Raw genomic sequence first — 25617 nt, 5'->3', positions numbered from 1 at the left:
GATGAGAAGGGGTATGAGAGAGCGAGGGTAAGAGTGGAGACGATCGACAAATATACAATAACATCAACAAACTGAGTGTTGAAGACGATAATCGATGGGATGACGGCAAATGATAGTCTTATTTTTTTTTAAAAAAAAAAAATTATAAATAAAAAAGGTAAAAATTTAGGATTTATTTTTTAAGAGTTTATCCTTTAAAGATCTTACTATAAAATAATAAATATTTTTAAGGATTTTACTATCATCAATCATTGACGTCGGGGAAGTACTAATTACCACTCCTGTGACTCATTTGATTTGACATGGAACGAACGAATGAATTGGTCGGATGGCATGGCTCCATGATTGGATCCAAACCAAAAAGAAAAAGGTGGGGTTTGATCGAAGGTCAGTATCATCTATCATTATTATTAATTAGATAAATACTCTAGTATTATATATATATATATATATATATATATATATATATATATATATATATATATATATATATATATATATATATATATATATATATATATATAACAAGCAACGTAATTGATTCCCTCTATTGTAGTCTTCTCAACGCCGAACAAAGTCATGTCGTGTGCGTAATCCAACTTCAATAACTTGTGCCGATATTGTGGACAAAAGTTTCTCGGTAAAAGCCTCCATCTGATCTCATCATGCGTCGTTTCCACCCACCGTGAGAACGGTCAATATCCAATACGTTTCCAAATCAATTTGAGTATTTGATTATCTATAATTCTGATCTCAATTTCAGAACCGACGAATTTAGTTTCAGAATTGACGATCCTGATTTTATGGAATTTGAAATCACGATGGAATCGATTCTAGACTATCACGATGAACTTCATATAAATTTAAAGACATCATAATATATACAACAAGTAACGTAAAGTGAACAAAAATTAAATAAATAATAAGTAAAAAGAGTATTTATCGTATCGTACGTGTTATCGTTCACATGATTAACTTATAGGGTATATATAATTAGTAATCTCTCACTTGATCTAAAATCAATCATCTATGTATCTAATTCTCTTTAGACTCGTATGACGCTCAAACATAATATGAGACAACGACTTCGTTAGTGGATCTATAAGATGAAATATCATCAGAATGTTTTTAGACATTTGGTTAGACCTAACAGCCCATACCCCCCCCCCCCCTCTCCCGCTGTGTCTTTTACGATCCTAACAATCATGACGAGGTTAGAGGAAAATTGTGTTCCGAAAGGTACCGCAAGTATAGTTGAAAAATAGGGCCCAAGCCTAACATGAACACTCGATGATGTGTCTCGAACGAATGATATGTAATATTCTCACGCCAACTTGCAGCCACCGAGGAGTCGATGTGGAGCGAGTCGTATATGATCGACTCAATGTCATCTGAGGGATAAATTGAGATGTTCTCTCAATAAGATGATGGCGTCTTTCACGATGTCAACAATCTCGATGGTGATCGTCCTCACGAAATAGTATTCGAGAAGGAGATTATCTTATTAACTCGAGTTAGTAGGGGATGTGACCTTTTTTTTAAAAAAATACTAATTCTATAGAAATCGAGAACATATCAAAATCGCTCTAAAGCAAATCATGATTTCCTGTTAAAACTTTAATTGCCGGAAACATGAAACAACTTAAAAAAAGTCAAGAATGAATTACAAAACATGAACAAATGACTCCAGAAAACAATGCTTCAACCCTTGGAGTCTATTGGTATGATTTAAAATCTCATAACAACAAAAGAATTTTGACAAGTGTCTCTATGAACTAACCGTTCATACAAAGAACTCTAGAAACAATGACGAACCAGGCAGGAAAGCCTCCTATACTAACTAACGGTAGTATTAATGATTAATCCCATTCAAGCATCGGACTCGAGAATTTCTAGCCAGTGCACAAAAAAGGTACTGTGTATACCATGAAGGTTTCCCAAAAAGCTGCTGGAACTTGAAAATTCTCACATTCGCTGGTATTCTACATCATCATTAAAGGACACCTAAACTAAGATTTTGCCATATAGGTTGCATTCCAAACTGTATAGTTCTTCATACTCGTCTAAATATGTTGATTTGTTTTATTTACCTTACTTTTTTGTATAGGATGTTGGAGTGCTGATCGACAGTGGAAAACATACGCAAGTCAAAACATGTTATTTATGCGCGGGCAGTAATGCTCAACCCAAACTTTTCAAAATAATTATGAAGATCGAAAGGTTAAAGATAAGTAGAATAATCTATAATTAGTCCTAAAATTAACATCAAATCTAATAAAATGATACCCGAAGTAAATAATTAATTACTTCATTCGCAAAACAAAGATCAACAACCATAAAAATTTATTTGTTTTTAGAATTTATTTGATTATGTGCATGCATGTAAACCAAAGAAAAATAATCATAATCTAACTCGTAATAACCTACGGGATATCCAACAGCCACACCACCGTCTACCCACAATGGCACGCACCACGTTTCCCCTAGCCGCCGATAACCCTAACGGAGAAGTTGATGATCCCATTGCCCACACCGTTGCTGTCCCTCAGCTTGTAACTGAGCAAGTGCAGGTAGTCCTCCAGCCACAGGAAGTCCGACACCGGAACCTCCGCCGCGGCCACCGCGCACGCGGACCCAGCGCCCATCTTGCTCCTGCAGTAGACCCCCACCGACAGTGACCGTGCCGACGGCGGCAACGTCATCGTGAGCTTCTCGTTCCAACAGGGGTAGCCTCCGCCGTCCCGGTCGACGCCGGTGGCGACTTGGCCGTGCGTGTCGGAGCCGGAACGGACGGCCACGAAGGCGCCCTTGTCTAGCGGACGGCGGCTGCGGCGAAGCTCCTCGGCCGAGATGATGGTGATCTCTACGGTGGTCGCGGTCCTCTCCATTGCTGCTCGTATGGGGTTCGTGGCGTTGGTGCCGCTATATACGCAGCGCGTGGGAAGGTAGGACGAAGTGGGAACGAAGCCTTGCGGCGATTTCCTGCGTGGATTCTGTGTAATCAGGTTTGATTTCTTGTGGAGATTGGATAGGCGAGCCAAATTTTTTGACCGAGTCTATATCACGTACTTTCCCAAAATTCTGTGCCTTGTCATAAATTTTACGTCCGATATAGAATAACTGAGGCACAGGTCAACAGACGGACTTATGATTCGATCCAACCACCCTTAACTCCTTGGTAATAATAGAAACCAGAGGACAGTTGCCTAGCGAGAGATTGGTAGTTTGCATGCCAAGTTGATGAACAAAAAAAAAAGATGATGTGGTCATAGAAAAGAATCATCATACGAGCTATGAAACTTCCACCGACCGTCTGTTGGACGGGCACTCAAACAAAAAACATGGTCTATTTTTGTACGACAACTACACGAAAAAGCATTTGATTCGAAAGAATGAATCTTATGAGCGTGTATGATGCCAGCAAGAAAAAGTTGATGACAAGGATAGCGCACATCTTTTTGTCTCTACCTTTAGATGAGTGTAAGTAATATGGGGGAATTGAAATATGACATGACATACAAATATGACAAGTTGAATTGATCCACTCATCATCGATATTTTCTATATCAATTATAAATAAATTTTCTAGTTTTATCTTTTGTTGGGATTATACCTAATTCCTACAGTTCTAAGCGACGTTTTGCCAAAGATTTTGACCCACTCTAAAATAGCCGTAGAAAATTCTGAAGCATAGATGTCACATAAATGAACGCGATGCAAAGAGAGATTCTTACACCGACTCGATCGCCCGCTGCTTGGGAATCGAAAGAGGCTCGAGGCTCTGACTCGGTACACAAGACTTCTTACAGGTTGGCAAAGCCGAGCATAACGCGTACCGGCGTTGAAGCCTCCTCGCCCACACGGATCAAACCGCGCCCACCTTAGAAACAATAACAACAGCAATAACCCAAACGGCGGCAGATTAATAATCAATCCAAAAGAAACGTATAAAACTAAACAAGGGAGGAGACGTTTCCAACAACAACAGAGAGCCCTAAAGTAAACAATATTATATTATAAATTAAATACTTACAATATATTCTAAATTAATTCATTTTTTCCTTATTTTAAGCTTCCGTGTAACATCGGAACACGTGATGGCCCGCTCGCGTCACGTGCGCGCCTCGTCGTCGCGCTCTTCGCCGCCGCGATCGGCGCAGTCTGGTACGTTACACGCCCTCCGCGTCGGCTCGGGGCAGTCGATCACCCGCGGATGCTGGGGGCGGCGCTCTGGATAAACCTCGTTAGGGTCCAGCCCCGCCGATTCCGTTGGCCCCGGCTTCAACATCGGCGGCGGGCCATCGCCGTCCTCCGACCAAGGCCGCTTCACGCCGATCGACACTCCGAAGAGCCTCGGGCTCGCTCCCGGCGGGGAGGGAGGCACCTCCTCGGACGTGGCATCCTCCGGCTTCACGTCCTCCTCCTCTTCGACCTCGTTGTAGAACGCCTCCTCCGCCCCAGGTCTCGCCAGCATCAGCTCCAGGAACGGAGCCGCCTCAGCACCTCCGCCACCTTCCTGCCGGCCCGACACGTGCCTCGATATCAGCGACGCGATCTGGCCGCACAGGCTCTTCATCTGCGCCACCTCCCGGGCGAGCCGCTCGTTCTCCTTCCTCAACCGCTCGTTCTCCTCCCCCAGCTCCGCGACGCCGCAGGGACCCACGGCCACCGTGGGAAGCGGCCCGGAAGAGGAGTCGGACGACAGCACCTGCTCCTCCCCCGAGTTCGTCGGCGATCTGGCTCGGCTTACCAGCGCCGTCATCCTGCTCGCCGCGGCGGCAGGGGCCGGCTGTGGCGCCACCGTAACGGCCTTCCTGCGGTGGATCTCGCGGAGGAGGCGCTTTTCGCCTCTCCTGAAGTAATCGTTGGCGAACTCCCATCGATCCGGCACGATCTTCCGAAATCCCTATCGAAAGTCCCCAAAATACTCAAAAACACATCAATAATAAGAATAAAAGGACACGGTCGAAGATTAGGCATACGTAGGTGTTGAGTTGGCGAACGAAGCTGGAGAAATTGTTGTGCTTGAAGTGTTTTGGGAGGAGGTCGCGTGCGAACTCCGCCGGCCGCCAGACGACGAACGTCGACCCGTCCTCGTTCCACGAGATCACGTCATCCATCTCGGGGTCGTCCACCAGCTGGTACGTCTTCGTCAGGAACGGCGTCGGCAGCGCCCGCTGCTGCCCATCCGCCGCCCGTTCCTCGGCCGGCTCCGCCGCAGGAGCCATCTCGCGAAAAGCTGCGGGAAGATATTGAAACTTTCCAGAAGTTTCGATTGAGAAACAGTAATATATATATATTAATATAGAAAAGGACATCGCCGAGGGAGCGGAAAGCAGTTAGATAGGTAAAGAAATGCAACGGGTTGAAAGGAGTCGGTGTACCCGAGACATGATCCAACGGCGAACAATGATTCGGGCGAGGCGACTAGGAGGAGAAACTTCGATCCGGTTCTCGTTCTCGAAGATTCGGGAGCCGACGTGTCTGACCAATCGAATAGTACACGTGGCGGACTGTGATGGGTTGAGCGACGGAATCGCCGGATCTTTTGTGGCTTGGATTAGCCCGACATCGACACGTTAGCAACGTGCACTCTTTATCTTCTCGGTAAGGGAAAAATAATAATACAAGGACCGACGACATTCATCATGTTCTGATATATATATATATATATATATATATATATATATATATATATATATATATATCGTATTTGCTGCAAAATCAAATTTTGGAGCAAGTAGAAATTTGAACCTTGATGCAAAATGCTACCTACTGTCATAAGATATTAATTTGTGAGCAGGGAAGGTTTTAACATGAATAAGTCTAGGGAAGTGTCAACCATCACATGCCATAAGTCTAAGCTGGCCTCTAGTCAAAAGTTCGGAGCAAGTTTTAATGCATGAACCCTCCACTTGAGCAAGAACCGCATGCAAAAGTCATGAATAAAAAACAGTATAAAACAAGTCATGAAAACCAACATGGTGAAATATAGAATTCAAAGTGAAGCAAGCACAAAGATAACACTGTATTCCAAAGGACTAAGATGAGACTGCAGGTGGAGTTTAGAGGAACTCTACATCTTTGAAGAAAGTGAGCAATTTGATACAAGTTCCACAATTTGATGAAAGTGAGCAACTTGAGGAGACTTGGAACATACAAGATGATACAAGTTCCACAATGCCAACTTATAATACTATGATCAAGGATATATTTTATCATAATGGTCTTCCCAACCATGGAGGCAGCAACATCACAAGGAGAAGACCAAGCTTCGGTTTAACCAACTCTAGAAAAGAGAGGCATTGCCAACTAAAGAATGACAGTAGGGGTAGGTACACATTTAAAGAATGAAATAAGTATCAGTCAATGACTGGGAAACTGAGCTCTAGGTGCATAAATTGGGAGGTAAATGACCAAAATGCACATAGCAGTAGCAAATCTGCAGCTTGTAGATGATCATCCACCTTATTGACTAATTACCTTCAAAAGCTAATATTAAAGCAAAAGAAGAGTAGGTGGATTGATTGGAAATTTTGGTTTCTTGGAGGAATGTCCTGGGAGAAACAAGGAAAAGAATCTTAAACCTTTCTTCTTGAAATAGCAGGAAAAACTACAATACACCATATATATAAATACATCAAACAAAACTTATGATGGTGTTTGCAAGAAACAAAAATGAAAATAAAAAAAACAGGAACATTGTTGCTGGCCTTATATTGATCAATAAAATATGATAGTAACAAGCAAGGATTTTAATTTCGAATGATACCACATATACCGGGTGGTATATATAAGACAGTACGTTTCGATCCGCCAGCAGACCGATATGTGGACCACCCGCTACCGGGCCATATCAACCTGGCTGCAACGAGGGAAAAAGAAGCATCGAGGGAGAATCGGGAGAACCTCAACGTTTTTCGATCATGCGCCACCCTCCCTCGATGATCTTGATCCAAAAGGTAACGAAGAGACGACGGCTCGGCTTCTTCTTTGTCAAAGGTCGAAGACGCCTACGGCCTTCGTCGAACGTCAAAGATGAGGAGAAGACCGATCTTCTCCTCATCTGATGCGACGAGGAGAAGAAAAGGAGGCGACGTTGCCGAGACAACGTACACTTCCTTTTTATAATATATATATATATAAACACGTACAGAGCGGTACATCCTAACGTACCGCTCAATACGCTTACACCATATCGTACCGAGCAAAACTCGAAACAATAATACGATACAAAATTACGAACCTTGGTAACAAGACTAATTAAAGTTTTGGTGCATCCATCTAATCAGAAATATATATGTAAAAACTCTACTTAACACAATAGGATTTCATGTGAAGCCAAATTATTTGAACAATATCTTTTAGGATATTAATTGAAAAACTTAGTTTGCATATTAACTTACTGAAAATTAAAGCTCATGCTAGATGATACCAATAAAAAAGGATTAGCCAACACTAGAACCATGGAACACAAACGTTTAGTCAAACATAAAAGAAACTTCGAGAGAATGAAACCAAAAATTTATCCACAAGAGTTGAAGAAAGTTGAAACACCAGCAAAAGAAAAATGGAAGAAAGATGAAACACCACTCAGCAAAAGAAACTTCTATGTGAAAATTAATCTAACTAGATAAGCAGGGGTACAACGATTAGCAATTTAAGCCATTAATGACAAAAAAAATAATACCAAAGTTGAAAGAAGATACATATATGTTACCAATCAAGGTTAGGAAAGCATCATTTTGACATCATACACAGAAGAATTTACATTGAGAGCTGAATACCAATGCAAAAATTGGTTGAATACTTGAAGCTGAGAGGTATGCAAAATTTTTGACATCACATCATAGAGGTATGCTGGAGCAACAAGCTAACTTACACTGGTAAGTAATACTTACAGCAACAAGCCGTTGGTCCAGCTCTTAGAAGTGAAAAAAAATAGTTCTATAGTTGTCATTCAGTTTTTCTATTTAAATAGTTTGATAAGTCAAGCACCATGTCTTTGCTTATCATATATAATCAATTCTTATTTTGTTGTGAGTTACAGTAAGGCTGCTTCAAGAGTGTTCTACTTGTTTAAAAACTCCCACCCTAAAAAACTCAAACCAATTTATAAGAAAGAAAAGCAGCCATTGGCAGATGACATGAAGTCAACATTAGAAAAGTATGGGTTAATTAGTACAGGACGATCTACAGAGTAAACACAGTGAATGCTCACAATAATATATGCTTATTTATTGCTGCTTTAAAAAAATAAAAATCTTAACCTTCTTTGTTGCAGCTCCATTTGAATGAAATATATCATAAACATATGCCCTAAACAATACATTAACTGCTTGTATACGGTGACTGTCTTCTACAACATTGCTAAAACTTATGAGTTTATCATAAACTAAAATAGATACACTTGTGGGGTTGTTTTTGGATTTTTCTTGCAAAAAAGTACTAAACAATATATTCTCCACTGTTCTGGATATAACTAAGTTGGAAAATCCTCAGACCACTAAAATTTCTCATTGATCAAAGAAGCTAAATTATTAAGACTATTTTAAATTTTTAATGAACATTTGAGAAGCACTATCAACTGTTTCTTGGACTTACAGCCAACTATTTCCGAGATTTACAGCTTCGTCTTCTACATTCCCATCTTCATTCTGAGCTTCACAGAATCTCAATTCCTTTATAGTCCTTAGTCGCATATGGTTTCTCTCAAACTAGCCTAAATGACAATTGAATATTGGAAAAACCATCTATTGCCTAGTACTTTCTATTTACATATCATTGTTATTCATATTAAGAAACACAGGATAACATGTAACAAAGTACAAAAACATAAATTTAAATGATAAATAGCTCAATATAAGTATGCACAAGTCATGAGCTCAAGGATATATATATGTATACATACATATATGTATACACACACACACACACACACACACACACACACACACATATATATATATATGTATGTATGTATGTATGTATGTGTATATATATATATATGTATATTTGTATATGTATATATGTATGTATGTATATGTATATATATGTAAACATATATATATACACATATATACATACATATATATATATACATATATACATACATATATATATATACATATATATATATATATATACATATATATATATATATATACATATATATATATATATATATATATATATATATTATTCATCTATTAAGCATTCAAGTGATAAGTTTAAAGAGAAGAAACAAATAAAGGCATTTTATCATAAACCATGCTTTCTGATATCAAAATAATATAATGGTTGGAACAATAGCAATAAGAAGGAAATGGGAACCACCTATATGACAATTAGTTATGTACGTGTAAATCTTGTGTATGCAGTACTATGACCCGCATATGCATATACAGTTGAACAAGTCTCTTGTTGGAACACAATCTCGAAGTATATTGAAATTGAAGTAGAAATAAACAGGCCCAAATGATAGATGAAAAAGTGTGATGCTTCTTTGTAATGGCTTCATATTAGAAATATATAGGCTCAAATAATAAAGAAAGAAATGTATGATACTTCTTTGCTATGGCCGCATACTCCTAACTTCCTATTATCTACAATATTAAGAGCAGATAGCAATACCTACATGACAAGTACAACAATCCTGCAATCAAACTTCTGCATCTTTTTTCGATTTGAGATTATGATTTCCTATTTGTAAACCACAACGAAGCCCATTCATCAAACAGAACATGGGCTGAATAGTGGGAACAGATGTTGCAAGGTCCACAAACTGTGGCAAAATTAACCACTATTTGTTCTACTGAAATTGGTGGCCATCACATCTCTACATTTGACTGCAGCCTAAGAGAAGCTATACTCATCTTACCAGCATACAAATAAGTTTGAACTCAAAATTCTCATGCACAAAGTTGAAGTATTGAACCCAAACCATGTACACCATTCAAGGAGTCCAAGCTGCCACAAAAACTGAGAGACCAATGAATGTTAAAGAGAAACCAATAAATGTTGATGTTTAACATAGACAAACACCTGTTCTCCAACTCGATCACATTTGCTAGAGAACAAAGATTTTCTTGTTGATGGTCTAATTTGATTTCTAGAAGTGGACCTTACCAAAAGTAAGTAGCATTTACGATTGGAACAGTGAACTAATTTTCCAAATGAATTAATCAAATCAATATGCCGAATTAATCAAATCAATATGCCCTTGTGGTGTTTACCCTCTATTCATTGGATTAGCTCATAGACTGACAACTAACTAACTTCTGACATATGGAATGCTTTCTCATTTCAAATTTTAAAAAAAAGTTTCTAACTTATCAAAAGAATGACAAATTGATACTTTCCTATCAATTATTACGAATTTGAACTATCTAACTAACTTTAGTACAAATTGATGCTTTCCCCTTCAATAATTAGGAATTTGAATGCTTAATTTGATGATTTTTACCTCACTAAGAAAGGTGACTAGCTATGTAACTTCAAAGTTGTAATATTTTTTTCTCTTCTTAACACTAGACCATATTTTATGTGGCTCCATTGATAAATATAATAAAAGATAGCTTAAAAAATTATCATATATTGCATGTTACATGTTTAATTGAAGACAATACATGATATTAGAGCACAAAAAATTCACAAATCAAACAAACCATACAAGTTGTGATTGCATTAGCAAAAACAAAAGATACAAGTATCAAGCTCCTCAATCAAAATTAAATAGCAATCACCTCAACATTGGTAAGTAACAAACATTCCAACTCCTATGTTTGAAAAGGCATTGCTCAAGTAAACAAAACTCCAAATCAAGACACAAACAAGAAACCACATCGATGTAAACAGAGGATTGACTTGGTCAGTGTGAACCAAACAAACATAATCCACCAAGCTAAGAACAAAGCTATCTCTTTTACAAGATCAGAGGAATTTAGAAGATTACCCATGAAAAGTATACCACTAAACAAGTCGCCTCTAACCTGAGACAACCCAAGCAACAGCAGAACCATAACCGGTGGTGCAAAGAACTGGAGCACCACCAAGCAGAGATAGTGATTGTGCAGGAACATTTTTGCCCTCCCACAGTCCATGTCCGGCACCTGGGTAGCATGCAGCCACTGATACCAGCAGACCACGGCCTCATTAAGGTACATTTGAACGTTAGGGCGGAATACCATAAGCTGCAGGACGACAGAAACTAGCAGAGTCCAAACTCTTGCTCCCTGAACCCGACCGACCTGATGTCACCTCCAGCCGGCACCACTGCCACCGGGATCACCCAGAGAGGTGGTGCGGCAGCCCCTGCAAGAACAGCGACGTAGAGAACCTCGGTGAAGGGGCCACACGAAACCACGGCAAGGTTCCACCGGATCTGATCCGTCCCTAGCCAGAACGCCCTCGCCGCCCGAGAGAAGAACAATCCCGCAAGGGCCCCGGCGAGTACCGAAGCCGTCGCCTTAGCAGTTCCAGCAAGACGACCGCCCAGCTAAAAGTCAAAGAGGAAGGGAGAGAGGACGAAGGTGATGAGCAGAGCAGAGCAGAGAGGAAGCCTCAGAAGCCGGCTATGAAGCTCAGCTCCTTCTCCGTCCGTTTCGAGGCGGATCTCTCGAGAGAGAGTTTGGAGAGGAGGACGAGGAAGAGGTGGGCAGCGGCGATCGCAATCGCAAGAGAGGGTTCGGAGGGAGAGAAGAGGCGCGGTTTCCAGTAGCTGTTGATAAAGTATCTCCTGTGGTCATACTATGAAACCACCACCTACTACATTTGTAAATCTAATCGCTCCTCATATGAGAGCGGATGTGGCTCGAGTTTTTCTATACTATTGTGGTAACTAAAACGGTGCACTCCTTATCTGCCACATGAGGATTCCTCGCTCCTTATACGACTGAGTTTTTGTTTTTTGTTTTTTGTTTTAATGTGTCGCAGACAACATAACATATATACAGATGGTAATACAAGAAATCATATTATTTTTACCATTACTAACAAACCATGAAGTAATGGTATTTATCACGTATGTCCCTATCGCGATTGTTATAATGTCTATAAATATTAGCGCAACATTAGAATGAAATTGCATTAATACTCTACCAAGTTCTCTCAATTATCAGATAATAGAAACAAAAACTTACGTGGGCGCACAAAAACATAGTCATAGTTTTGCTTATCTTTCACGAGAAGCACTACTCATCCGTTGATTCCAAAAATCCGGACCTTGTGCATGTTTGGGAATTTGGCAACCTCCAAAATGGCCACTGCAATCGTGTTCAAGAACAGCATCGGATGTTGGTAATCGGTTGTGTGCGAGGCTATCAAGTACCTGCTCACATTCAGAAACCAGAACATATCAAGTAGTAAGAACTCATGTAGATTCTAGGAATCAGGAGCAGATTACTACAAGTGAACTTCAAATGTCAAAACATGTGTATGCTTCTTCACGACAATAACAAGTAATCTGCATCATGGGTTTTGCAGTAATCACATATGAGAATAGCCGTTAAAACTACATCGGTGCTAACCACTGCAGAAGGAGCAGACAGATATGGAGATAGACATGCATCGCACTAAGATGCCCTAGGAGTCAACTACTACAACCAACACAACATGGGTGCCGGTACGGGTGTGCATCTGAATCAGTTATAAGTGGCCAAACTCAAGATGACTCCCAAATTCTTTGCCGACAAAGAAGTAGGTGGTGGTCGTCGCTGCTGGCTCTCTGCAACTAGAGGAGAATAAGACATGAAGAAGAGGGGGAAGAGAAAAAGGGCAGTTCTATCTTTGCGCCACTGCCATTGTTGCTCTCTTGCCATTGCCATTGTTGCGCAGAATCCACTGCAGCTACATATGTGCAGAGAGAGAGAGAGAGAGAGAGAGAGAGAGAGAGAGAGAGAGAGAGAGAGAGAAGATGGGTTTGCAATGGGACTATGAGGAGAGGAACAAGACTCAAGGATTCAGAAGTTTTTAACTTTCCTCGGTCCTCCGATGTAGAAAGCATTTTGCTTCGCATCAAGACCACTGTCTTGTTGTCCATCATCACAAGGTTATAACTTAGATATTTGACTAAATACAAAGATTTAGAAACTTTCAATTAATTATTATAGCTTTAGATTACAACAGTAAATGTAAATTTGTATCTGGAAAACTCAACTAAAAGTCTCATTGGAGAGAATCCTTTCCCAGGATTCCTCAAGGCTTGTATTAGAGTGTGATGGTATGGTCCTTGAGTCTCACAAAAGCTGAATGTTCTTTTCCCCTGGTGAAAGCCCAATTCCTTACCCAAATAATAAATAGATAAAACTTGCATGAACTTCGCATCCCCTCAATTCTCATGATTATTTATGTATCTATCCCCTACCCTTCTCACCCATTAACTTTTCTCTCTCACACACACATTTACTCAGCGCAATATCACAAAAAAACAGCAAATAGCATGCCCCAAGAGTTTATCTTTCCCCATCGACTCCCTGTCCCCTCTCCTCCTTCCTTAGATCACTGGTTGTAGCACACAGCTGGCAATGACTATTGCCCCTCTCCTTCAGAAAGAAATCAGTCAGAATCCTCCAGACTCGACCAATTCAGGGACAATTTACATATGATTCTGACCAAGTTCAATGATTCTGCTGGAGTCCAACTCGTAACCTGTACCATCTATTGCCCATGCTTGATTGCTACAGGGTGAAGTGCCAAGTTCAAGCATCACAGGCTCCACACTCTTCCCATGTCTAGGAGAATTTGGGAATGCTCCCACCAATGAAGGGTTACCATAGGAATTTCAGCAAGTTCCTATGTTGCCTACATCTGCTGTCCCATTGACAACAGGTCACAAAATTGCTGATGTTTGTGAAGCCTTTCAACTTCTAATGTACTCCATTCTGACCCTATACTAATAATGTCTTGGATGGTGATTGCAAATCTATATGATGAGCCTTGATCAAATATAGCATATGATAGATTGGACGACTAACCATGTAGGAATGCTTTATCTCTCAAGAGGTTTCTAGGGTTTGTTCCCTTGCATACTCTTTACTATTAAATCATTGATCATACAATTACACGAGAACTACAAACTAAGATGTATGCAAACAGAAGGATACCAAAACCCATGGCAAAATCTTAAGAAGTAAAAGACCACTTGGCAAACATGTGAATCTAGAAACCTTTAAGATATGTGTCATCTTATTTACATAGAAGTATGACCAGAAGTTGCAGAAAATCTATCATTGGACAGCACCAGTAAGACATGTTCTCAAATGAAATAAGGAAAATTCCCAGGGTGAAAGAAGAAACATCTATGCACAAAATTTATCCTTGGACTACCAGTATAATGTGATCTGAATAGAAATTAAAACAAGTTCCTGATTCTTGCAGTCAAGGAGAAACACATGTATTGCGTTTGTATCTAAACTGCAAATTCTGATACATCTTTACAGAAAATGGGACAAATGAAGAATGAACAGACAGAATATAGAAGGAGCAAATTATCATAAGAAGATCAAAGGACAAATCTTTTACCGAAAACATGCTCCACTAAAAACAAAATAAATTCCAAGTCATAGGGTCCAAGAAACTAGAAATAAACATGGGGTCCAAGTCAACCAGTATATTATAGCATGCAGTAGTTAGTGGCATAAACATATAACTTGGATAAAAAGCATGATTCTCAGATCAATTGCAATATTAAATGCTCTTTATAAGCATCTCACTATATTTCAAGAAAGCATGGGTTTATATATGGGGGTACACTAACCATATCATACTGGTATAAAGAACGTCAACCACACCACCTAGCACCAATATATCAAACAATATTTTATTACTTCTTTAATGGTGCAAGGAAACACATCTTAACATACAGATCGGTATGTACCTGTCCAATAACATTCTGGTATGGGTAACGATGCTAATATTTAAAAACTTGCTAGGAAGAATATTAAAATAATCAAATAATTGGTTACGAATGTACAATATGTATTCGATTTTTTCATTATATTTTTTCAATATATGCTAATGGAATGTATGATATCTCATAAGCATTCTTGTTTCAAGGAATTTCCTAGTGATCGGTTGAAACAAGCACATCTAGTTTTGACTGCATTGAGCTGCAACAAGGAGAATGACTAGTTGTCCGACTCCAAATGTTTGTAACACCATATCACCTAACCAAAGCATAAGCCATTCACAAGGTTTTATATTTTATGTTCTTTTTCACTAAAAGGAACATATTTAAAATTTATGTGCAATAGAGATAAAGAAGCATTGAACTCACAGGACGACAGGTACAACGGTCAAAAATTTCCTGTTACGTGTAAGTTGCTTTCCATTTTCCATCTGCTCCCACCAGGTCAAGTTATTGTAGATACCCTGATCTTCAGCAAAGGGAGTGCCCTTTTTCCAATGGAAGAAGTAATATGTAACCTGAAAAACAGTCCATCTAGAAATCATATCTTGGACAAACAAAGCACCAAATAGATAATTATTACGAGAAACCTAGACATACAGTTGGCCCTAATTCTACAAAAAAAAAATGATAACCACCATCAGATATCTTCACTATTGACCAAAATGATAAGCAAGAAATATCAAAGTTGTAATTCAAATATTTTATCTGCTATAACGAAGACTGCAGGCACCAATTCTTCTGGAAGAAGTACTAAATATGTTCAATATACAAAAACCCTACACTTTGTCATCCAAACAATTATGAATTCACGATTGCCATAACCACAAGCAACATGCTTGAAACTCAACCGGTCTTAAAAGCAGTTAACCATGTTCAATCATATGGGTACAAAAAATCAATTGTCAATGAAGCAGAACAATGGTGTTCCGACAACTAGGAGGCTATTGACTCATTGAAAGATATTATTGGCTACCAATAATTTCTCCATGTATCAAAATAAAAATTTTGTAACTCGGTAAAAGTTACTCGTCAAGCTGAAAAAGGAGTGCCAACATTTGAAATTCTTATTGCAATATAACTAGTTTTCTACATGAAACCAACAAAACTTGCTATTTCTATTGCGTCACTCAAGCCAGTCTCGATCCTATATACCGAACATAAAATGTTGTAATGCTTCGCAGAGAATGCCGATATAAAATCCGAAACCTATATAAAAAAAACAAATCAACTAGTAAATATTTGAAACGATAAAAGGAAAACGAAAAACAAAAGAGAAGAAAGAGGGGGAATAAACATCCGACAAGAATCAAGTGAAATGAGGGTAGGAAAGATGAGAATTTCGAGGCGAGGCGACCGACCGCGAAGTGGAAGAGATTGACGAGGGTCCAGGCCATCCCGGGGGTGCAGCCGAAGACGGAGAACACGAGTAGCCAGGACAAGAGGAGGATGAGCACGTAGATGGTCCAGACACCGGGGTACAGGAACCACTCGGTGTTCTTGTTCATATCCATCGGCGGCGCCGTCTGCGCGTAGAGCTTCGCCATCGCGTCGCTCTGCGTTCCTCCCTCCGCCGGGCGCTTCTTCCAGATTCAAGGCCGAGAACGAAGAGCGCCCGATCGAGAAGAGATGGGAGCGAGGGTTAATGCAGGTCGACGAAGAAGTCGGAGGAGGAAGCGAGCGAGAGAAAGGGGGATTGATTTCGGTCAAAGCACGTTGGAATTTGGTTTTTGGTCGGAGAGGCGGACGTCGGATTTGACTCGTTCATCTAGCATCAACCATATATGTATAGCAGGAGGCGATTGCAAGGCCAAGTCGTCGTTCTAATATTAACCCATTGTGTTGGAGGTCACCAACGTCGCAACACAAATGGAAATGGAATAAGCTCAGAAAACTTGGTCAAGAGAAAGCAAAGCATTCATAAGACACTTCAGGGTATAAAGCCTCAATTGGAGAACTCTAATCATGAAACAAAGTGATTAGGGTTAGGATTGGATAGGGACTTTAGAACCATTTTATTTTCGGTTCTTACAAAATTAGAAATATTTATCTTTTAACTAGTGAATATATATATATATATATATATATATATATATATATGGATTTAGTCTCATATTGGTTAAAATATTGAAAACGTGAAGACTAAAAAACACAGTCGAAGCCCACTAACCAAAGCAAGCATGAACCCATTGGAAAGGTCAAAACCATGCAAAACAAAAATGTCATCAGAATCATGAGACAACATCCATTAGGGTTCATGCTTGACTAAATTCATTTTAGTCCTATATTGACTACAATATTGAAAATTGAAGACCTAAAAAGATAGTTGAAGCCGACTATCAATCACAAAATTCATTGGTGTATCTATCGGACCTTATAAATGTAAGGTTTTAACTCATTTTCAATACTTGAGATTAAACCAGTGTGTTAGATTTCATCCTTACAGCCATGACTTGATCGGTCAGCGCTGACCTTCACCAACTGATACAATGCAAGAGACACTCAACCCACCAATTAAGTCCCTCACCGTGTTGCATTCTAAGTGAATTCATCCTGAAAGAATTCTTTCCCTTCTACTCCCATAAACCACCTTCAAATTTGTTCGACATTACATGTAACAAAACAAGAAGCTCAGTGACAATGAAGCATAAGCTGAGGTAGAACAAGCTAACCTTACACGCCGCCATCCGCTTGCTCATCCTTAATTAAGATCTATGACTTTCGCGATTGCATGACATCCCTTACAATGCTGGGAAAAAAAAGTCTCCATCAACAAACTGAAAGTCTTCTGTCAAGAAACTGAATTGAATGCACATAAAAAGAACATCAATTATAATAACTTTGAAGCATGATAGACACACTAGACTACAAAGTCTCTAGTTCATAATCTTTCACACGTAGAATCAGATAAATGTATCACCTTTAAGAAAAACTTTTTAGCTTCCTTGTGAGATAAAGTTGTGTTCTACAAAGAATGATATCAGCACTATAGCAGGGAATACAAATTAATATACAAACACTTCCATAGAGGGGACTTTCATTCAAGATTGTGAAACTGTTACCTTCTTCCAAAGCTGTAGATTAAATTGTTGTGTTCATGAACTTCAACTAAAAGAAAGTTTGCGGTTCAGAAATACAGGGAGTAAGAAGTATACAACTCAAAGAATTCCAGTGACATCCATGATATCAAGATACTCGATCCATATTCATTAAAGGTTCAAACTTATATAGCTGATAGATGGATGATAAATATCACAAGAAGGCAAGCCCACAAACAGAAAAAATTAGCGATTCTAGTTGAAATGAAAAAAAAATGCTTCGCAATTATTGCTTTGAAAAGCTATTCAAGGAGTAAGCTTGAACTTTCTTCACAATTGATCCCCTTAACATTGAAATTCCTTTTTTTCTCTCACACAAATTCAAAGTTTCGAATCAACTGCATAGCAATGACATGACCAAAAATAACAAAAAGCTAAAAAGGAGCACAAGGGTGTCCATGAACAGTAACATCAACTGTAGCTTGGTCATCACAATTACATTGTCAAGGAAAACCAATAAATGGAGCAGCTAACATATAGGATAATGGCTTAAAACATTTCCTCCAATGCCAACTAAGAGAGTCTATCAAACATAAGAAAAATAGAAACAAGGTTCCAAGATCATGTGCCACATCATGTCACCAAAAATGTGCAGTGCATATGGTCTGGTCTGACAACAAAGTTTACCATGGATTGAACCGTAATATACAATCTTTGGTTTGGTGAATTGTCAGGAACATTGCTTCCTAATTGTGCTATTTGCTTAATTGCTTTGAGGGCAAAGTTGGAGCCTCCCAAGAGAGATTGGAGATGAGAGAAATAAAGTACAGTATATCATGTTGATTTAAACGTATAATTTCCCAAAAAGATAAGTTAGTGGTTCAAAATCTCCTATTTACAGGGTTACTACTGCATAAACACTATCAAACATCAAAAAGGAAACAATGAAAGGGAACAAATTGCCAAAAGCACATCATCATGAGAAGACTGATTGGCCTTTCTGCTTGCCAATGTAACTAAAGGAATTGATGATTCCTTTCTATTAGTCGGAAATTTTGTCGACTACTACCAGGAGCCAACCGGATGCTGCAGGACTGGTTCTAGATTAGCATTGGACTGGTCCAGAAGGCCTGAGTTGCTGCTGAGGATGGTTTGGGTTGGCTTCTGAACTCACCTGGTTCCCAGGGTGTAGTTGGAAATCAATGCAGATTCTGAGAACTGATTTTAAATACCACGCCACAACAACAGCTACTGCATAGATTAAGAATCAAGACCGTGACACAAAACAAAGTAAGTGAAGCACAACATTCTAGATGTCTTGGACTCAAAGACTTCAGATATATTAGTTGATACCCAAACATGAAAACATACAACACATAAAATGGGCATAGAATGACAATGACTTATATTGACCAGAATTAGTTTTCAGCACAGAACACAATGACCCTCGAACCATCATGCAATTGAGTCACAAATATGCATCACCGTAGCACATCAGACAAAGCAAAGTTTTATATAATATGCAGAAACCCATCGCGATGGGTAGATTGTAATCACCATCAAATTTGAAGATAGGCGAGCAGATGTCTTATTGGAGTAGCAATACCATCTGATCGGATGGTAAATATAACATTAATGATATAAAACAACCAGGCATGCCGCTTGCTCAATGGTTCCTCAAGTAGATAGTGCATTAATTACCACCTGCAATCACCTCAATGGTTCCTCCATGATCTGTGCTTTTCTGGTTAGATCCATCAGGATCCAGCATCCAGGATCATATGCACGTTGCAATTCGTCCATAAGGATCTACGTCCATCTTTCAGGATCAAGTACACTTGTTGCATGAGATGCACCAAAGCCAAAGAAAGCCATCATCAAAGATATTGGATGGATCCAAAAGTGGTTGCTAATTCATTTGCCACAGAAATTTCTAGATCAGAGCACACCTGATGTCAAAAAGCTACCATCCATCACCCTTTAATATATTATCACTTGTGCAAGACAGGATAGAAACCAAGCATTTTTAGATATCCTTTTTATGTCTATCTTTACCAAGATAACACTACCAACTCCATTTGATTTAAAGATTGCATTTGAATGATCTGCTTCTTTTGTCCAACCGATTAATAGGTCATATCATCTAGTGATTCATCGACTAGATATCATTTGGGATGCACTTACATAGCTACACAATATGACCCCATGAATAGTACGTCGTTCATCTATAAGCAGTGTAGAAACAATTTGCGGTAGTGTTTGATTGTTGATAAAGGATAGTATTCCATAATATGTCTTCCTATCAACAGACTTTTTCTTCTTACTCGGTACACTCGGCAAAATTCTGATTTCCATGATGAATCCAGAAAATCAAATAAGAAAATACAAATCTAAGATCTCCGATTACTGATCACAAGGAGTATGAATCAGGATCGAAACCCTAGTCAAGTGAGAGAGAGAGGATACCTCGCAGTTGGGGAATGGTTGGAGAGCGGAGGAATAGGCGAATGGAATCATCGGAGCCGACGCTGGATCTGAGGAACTTGAGTAGGCTCCGAAGGCTTCTGATCCGGTAAAGGATGGAGAAATCGGCCATGGCGTCGCGGAGGACGGACCGGATGGCCAGCATCACGTCCCGGATGAGCCTCCAACAGTTCAGTGCGACTCCCCCACCGCCTCCTATCGGCGGCCACGGCCCTCCGATTCGGTGGTCCGACCCTAGTTGGAGTCTCCAGTTCGGTTTCCCGGTTCGGCTCTTTGCTCTTCTGAATCGGACCAAAGCGCTCTTAGAACCGGTCGACTTTGATGAATCCGATTAATTACTCGTGGGTTCAGTGTAAGCAGGAGGAAAAATTATTTAGGATAAATTTTCCAAAAAAATTATATTGGCAATCCTTTTGTTATTTTTAATCTTTATTTTAATTTTTTTAATATTACTCTATAAATGGACTTATCACTTAATTTAAATATTTTTTAAAATCTTTCTCTATCATTTTTTCTTCTTATTATTCTTCTTCTTTTGAGCATCCGAGATGAGAGGTGAGTGTATGATTGATAATTGAGGGATTATATCGAAGGGGATGCGATTCGGACGAATCAATATTCTTGGAAATAAAATATGCAGTAAGAAGTGAGTGTATGATTGATAATTGAGGGATTATATTAATATTATTATATTTTATTTATTTGTTAGATGTTCGATAGTAAAAAAATGATTATCAATAATAATCTTCCAAAAGATTATTATTTTTTAGTTTTTTGTGAGAGGTGTTTTTTTTTTGTTTCAAAAGAATATCCTCTATTTATTATAATCTTGAAATACTTATTGATAAAAGAGAGAGTATAACTCTTTATATATAAGATAAATCAATCTCATGTATTAGACTCACAATCGTCAGTGTTTTTAATAGGCTTATAGTGTTTTTAGTACCTCTATCAAAATATTGTAAGTGGATATCATTTACAATAAGTTTATTATAAAAAAAATAGATAATTTGACTGAAGACTCTATAAACATCAACTCATATGGTTTCAAATAAATATCTTTATCAATTTAGAAATAAGAATAATCAAATATGAAAACTTTTCTGAATGATCTTACAATATTTTAAAAAATTATTATTTATTCAAAAATTATCAATCCATCAAAAAGTGATAGTTATTGGAAGTATTTTGAAAAATAAAAAAAAAATACTAATTAAGAAATATAAACAATACCTGTTGGAAAAAAAAAATAAAAGATGGATTTTTTTGGGGGCAATTAGCCCAACTATTTAAAGGGTATGGTATGACTTCTGTCCAAACATTTTGAAGGGATGTTATAATTTTCTTAGGATTTTAATAAGAGCAAAGTTTCAAGACATTGGTCGAGCAATAAATGAGTCGAGCAAAACATTTGGTTGACTCAGACAAGTGTTTTCGTATCCTCGATCAAGATAGGGTGGTTCAAAGTTCTGAGCTGACTCACCAGCTCTCTACTGGTCAACTCCTGCTGACTGTGCACGAAGGTCCCATCAATCGTGGCAATTTGAACCCTAAATCCCCTACGTCTGCTGGCTTAATGAGAGAGTCAAATCTATTCCGCCATTAGGCTGTCTCCACTTCCGGACCATCACAGTGGATGTCCCCATCACAATGGCTACAACATCATGCAGCTCACACGCAGCGGACATGCAACGCAAGCCAGTCTTTTGCTCCACTAAGTAGTAAGATGGCAACTAATGAAGCCTCTTGCAGGAAATAATTGTGTCATCCCAAAAGCTCAAAAGTGGGGTGTGAAGCGTAAAAAAATGGCCTTGGATAAGCCAGTTGGGTTTTCAGGGTAAGTTGGGTGATATGAGCCATGCTTTCTCTTATGAGTAAAGGTAGACAAACCTAATTTAGATTCTGGAGAGTGCACTTTAGGTGATAAAGAGGGTGAGGTGGAAAGACTCCACACAGGAGGTTATGAAGGCTTCCCTCTGTGACCTAATCTCACCTTATGTGGCACCAATGGGAGGAGGCCATCGTGATGCAACACCGTTCTAGGGTTTAAAGAGCCAGGAATGAATACTAATGGTTTTGCTTTTAACCAGACTAAACCCACTAAGGAGGACCGATGTCTTGGTTCGATTAGCTTTCTCCGGAGGGGTTTATCTGATTTGTGTTAACCTTTTTTTTTGTTTTTGCCTATTGAGCTAAGTTTAGGACAATATTACTAATCAAACTAATGGCCATGTTTGTTGTTCTTCGACAAATTTTCGTTTAGATATTACAAGTTGATCTTTGTGAGCAATTTTCTGCACCTTTAACATGCATGGCAGACATGGTGATCTCATAAACAATCCTGTCTCATGCAACTTGCTTTAGTTATATTCATGCGTATTTATGGCACACACAAACACTATAAATAATATTGACTAGGCTGTGGTTAGGTTCTAAGGTTGTGGAGGATGACAGAACTGTGGTTTGTGCTTATTAGTCATTCAGGCCTGTGGAAGCTGGAAAGAAAAAGAATGATCTTATTTTGCCATGCTATGTCATTACCTAACATGTTGACTTCATATTCTCCACAGGACACATCGATTCTGATTTGTATTGGATTGCACTCACCAAACAAGTTTGCTACCATTTGTTGGCACATAATAAGCAACCCAATCCCATTAGAAAGCATATAAACCCTACATCAGTGCAAGGCTGATCGAGCTACTACATCTCCGGAGTTCGCTATGAGCACAAGAGTTGAAATGGCGAGCGAGAAAGAAGCTTCGAGGGGGTTGGAATGGCAGGTGACAGTTCCTGGTGGCTCATCGGTGAAGCTGGAGAGCGACTCTGTGCCAACCGCAGCCGGATGGAGGATGCATCGTGTCGCGTCAGCATTGACATCGAAGGTGTTCGATTTCGCGAGCACGGTGCGGAAGATCGCCGCAGACGATCCGCGGAAGGTCGTCCACTGCATGAAGGTAGGGCTTGCGCTGGCTCTCGTCTCCGTCTTCTACTACACCCGGCCCTTGTACGATGGAGTTGGTGGCGCTGCTATGTGGGCCGTGATGACAGTGGTGGTCGTATTCGAATTCACAGTAGGTAGGTGCTACAGCAACACTACATGCATGCACGCACGCATTCATACATGCAGTTGACAGTCTTCAAGTGTCTGGTGCACTGTGGAGCTCAGCCTCGAGAAATGGTGTGTCGTTGATGCAGGAGGTAGCCTGTACAAAGGACTGAACAGAGCCACTGCAACCCTGAGCGCTGGATCTGTAGCATTTGGCATTCACTGGCTCGCGATCAAGTCAGGGAGAACCGCAGATCACATAATTCTTGGGGCCTCAGTCTTCCTGCTGTGTAAGAGAACTCACTCCATTCTTGGTCTATCGATCCCCTCCACAACCCCTCACTCACCGGCGGGGTCTCTTCTTCCTCAGCTTCTGCTGCGACGTTCTCCAAGTTCATCCCCACTATCAAAGCCCGGTTCGACTACGGCGTCACCATATTTATCCTCACCTTCAATCTGGTCGCGGTGTCGAGCTATCGCGTAGAGAAGTTGCTAGCGTTGGCTCAGTGGCGATTCTGCACCATAACCATCGGATTCTGCATCTGCCTCACGGTGTGCGTCGTGATCTGCCCCGTTTGGGCCGGCGAGGAGCTCCATCGCCTCGTCATGCGCAACATGGAGAAGCTTGCGGACTCCTTGGAGGGTACGTGTGTGCGTGCGTGCCTGCATGCAAGCGGCTTTAAGTTGCTCAAAGCTAATGACCTTATGCTGCATGGTGACAGAATCGGTAGCCGAGTACTTGGAGGAGGAAGGCGGTGTCGACTGCAACCAGAAGCTCGGTCAAAAATCACAAGGCTATAAGTGTGTTCTCAACTCCAAATCGTCTGAGGACTCGCTGGTAATCGATCGCCACCCGTTCAGCCACATGTTTCTCTTTGTGTTTCTTTCCCTCTACATTCTCACGTTAAATATGTGCCGACAAAGGCTAATTTAGCCAGATGGGAGCCCTCTCATGGTTGCTTTAGCTTTCAACATCCATGGCGACGGTACCTCGAGGTCGGCGCTGCAATGCGGCAATGCGCATACTGCATCGAATCACTCGATAGTTGCATCAATTCGGAGAATCAGGTACATCTTTTTTGGCTCACAAGCTACAAGACACATCGGAAGATTTATGCTGGAAAACTGCATTGCAGCAGCCACCTGATTCTGTGAAGAAGCATCTGGCCAAAGTCTACGCAAAAGTGACAACAGAGTCGTCCAAGGTTCTGAAAGAGCTGGCGAGTTCATTCAGGTCCATGAGGAAGCCATCAAGCATAGATTATTTAGTCGAGGATATGAAGAACACAGCAGACGAGCTCCAGAACGCCCTTGGTTCTCTCCCGCAAGAAGCAACCTCGCTCATCGTGGAAACACTGCCTCTCATCACGGCGGCTTCTCTTCTCATCGAGGTGTCGGTAAGAGTGGAAGGCGTGGTCCACGCCGTCAAGGAGATCACTGCACTGCCTTGTTTCAAGCCCACTAATGACGAGGAACTCAAGGCCCAAAACAAGGCTCCGTCCACCGTAGCATAGGACTTGGGAGTTAGCAGAACACCTTTTTGCTTGCAGCTGAGTTAAATTCTGCGAAGCCCTTTGCTTCCATGTATTCAGATGCCTGCTGTCATATGTTCTAGCAATACGCGCAGACAGACACCATAAAAGTAATGCATGACTAAATCCTTGTAGCTTTGAGTTTGAGCATTGTTGGATGCTCTTTCGGTGTGTGTTACTGTCCACACTGATTCATTACTGCCCTCTCAGCAATTACTACTTTCCTTTTCGACAAACTTGATTGTGACTCTATAGGACATTGATTAAAGGCATAGGTAGAGAAAGCAAAAGATGACTGCAGTTGTTGTGGACTGGTATATGTTGGAGACTACTGGGCTGGAATCACTCTTTTTACATGCAAAAGGTAAAACCCAATCATTGCAATGTGATCCTGCACGATCATTAGATGAAATGGTTTTGATACAACGAGGCAACCTGTGGTTTACAACTTGCAGTTATTTCACAAAAATTCTCAGACACCATGTTTTCTTCAGACAGAAAAAGATTACTGGGGGAACAAATTTTGATACAGTACCAACTCTTAATTATGCTATAAACTCTGTCGCATTCTTATCTGCTCTAGCAATCGTTCAGAACTACCAGCACAGA

At 40.0% G+C, this 25617-nt stretch overlaps 4 protein-coding genes, 1 long non-coding RNA gene and 1 pseudogene across 6 annotated transcripts; 1 reads left to right on the top strand and 5 right to left on the bottom strand.

Moving 5' to 3' along the window:
• Positions 1 to 2283: 2283 nt before the first annotated feature.
• Positions 2284 to 3880, bottom strand: LOC103996619 (BON1-associated protein 2). Its single transcript, XM_065081642.1, has 2 exons — positions 3735 to 3880; positions 2284 to 2982 (listed from the first exon to the last, which is right to left on the bottom strand). The coding sequence occupies exon 2, from the start codon at positions 2886 to 2888 to the stop codon at positions 2484 to 2486; it is 405 nt and encodes a 134-aa protein (XP_064937714.1). The 5' UTR covers positions 2889 to 2982; positions 3735 to 3880; the 3' UTR covers positions 2284 to 2483.
• Positions 3881 to 3995: 115 nt separating this feature from the next.
• On the bottom strand, positions 3996 to 5300 carry LOC135592279 (heat stress transcription factor B-2a-like). The gene is made up of 2 exons (XM_065081641.1): positions 4983 to 5300; positions 3996 to 4906 (listed from the first exon to the last, which is right to left on the bottom strand). Exons 1-2 carry the CDS (start codon positions 5226 to 5228, stop codon positions 4112 to 4114), a joined length of 1041 nt encoding a protein of 346 aa, XP_064937713.1. The 5' UTR covers positions 5229 to 5300; the 3' UTR covers positions 3996 to 4111.
• Positions 5301 to 9221: 3921 nt separating this feature from the next.
• On the bottom strand, positions 9222 to 11869 carry LOC103996682 (uncharacterized; annotated as a pseudogene).
• An 89-nt stretch (positions 11870 to 11958) lies between these two features.
• Positions 11959 to 16769, bottom strand: LOC103996617 (uncharacterized). The gene is made up of 3 exons (XM_009417556.3): positions 16267 to 16769; positions 15275 to 15423; positions 11959 to 12328 (listed from the first exon to the last, which is right to left on the bottom strand). Exons 1-3 carry the CDS (start codon positions 16450 to 16452, stop codon positions 12196 to 12198), a joined length of 468 nt encoding a protein of 155 aa, XP_009415831.1. The 5' UTR covers positions 16453 to 16769; the 3' UTR covers positions 11959 to 12195.
• A 2615-nt stretch (positions 16770 to 19384) lies between these two features.
• On the bottom strand, positions 19385 to 20718 carry LOC135592278 (uncharacterized). The gene is made up of 2 exons (XR_010478976.1): positions 20410 to 20718; positions 19385 to 19892 (listed from the first exon to the last, which is right to left on the bottom strand). It is a non-coding gene; the product is annotated as an uncharacterized LOC135592278 (long non-coding RNA).
• Positions 20719 to 23101: 2383 nt separating this feature from the next.
• On the top strand, positions 23102 to 25280 carry LOC135592275 (aluminum-activated malate transporter 10-like). 2 transcript variants are annotated; one of them, XM_065081639.1, is made up of 6 exons: positions 23102 to 23505; positions 23626 to 23766; positions 23847 to 24119; positions 24199 to 24314; positions 24401 to 24544; positions 24616 to 25280. In XM_065081639.1, exons 1-6 carry the CDS (start codon positions 23151 to 23153, stop codon positions 24988 to 24990), a joined length of 1404 nt encoding a protein of 467 aa, XP_064937711.1. In that variant the 5' UTR covers positions 23102 to 23150; the 3' UTR covers positions 24991 to 25280. The 2 variants fall into 2 exon arrangements, with proteins under 2 accessions (XP_064937711.1, XP_064937710.1); XM_065081638.1 differs by having other exon boundaries at positions 23104 to 23505; positions 24613 to 25274.
• The last annotated feature ends 337 nt before the right edge of the window (positions 25281 to 25617 follow it).

The sequence above is a fragment of the Musa acuminata genome, chromosome BXJ1-9 (genome assembly GCF_036884655.1).
Source record: "Musa acuminata AAA Group cultivar baxijiao chromosome BXJ1-9, Cavendish_Baxijiao_AAA, whole genome shotgun sequence".
In the NCBI taxonomy this organism is placed as follows: domain Eukaryota; kingdom Viridiplantae; phylum Streptophyta; class Magnoliopsida; order Zingiberales; family Musaceae; genus Musa; species Musa acuminata.
The sequence above is the reverse complement of the archived record's forward strand: the minus strand, read 5'-3'. Positions and strand labels throughout refer to the sequence as shown.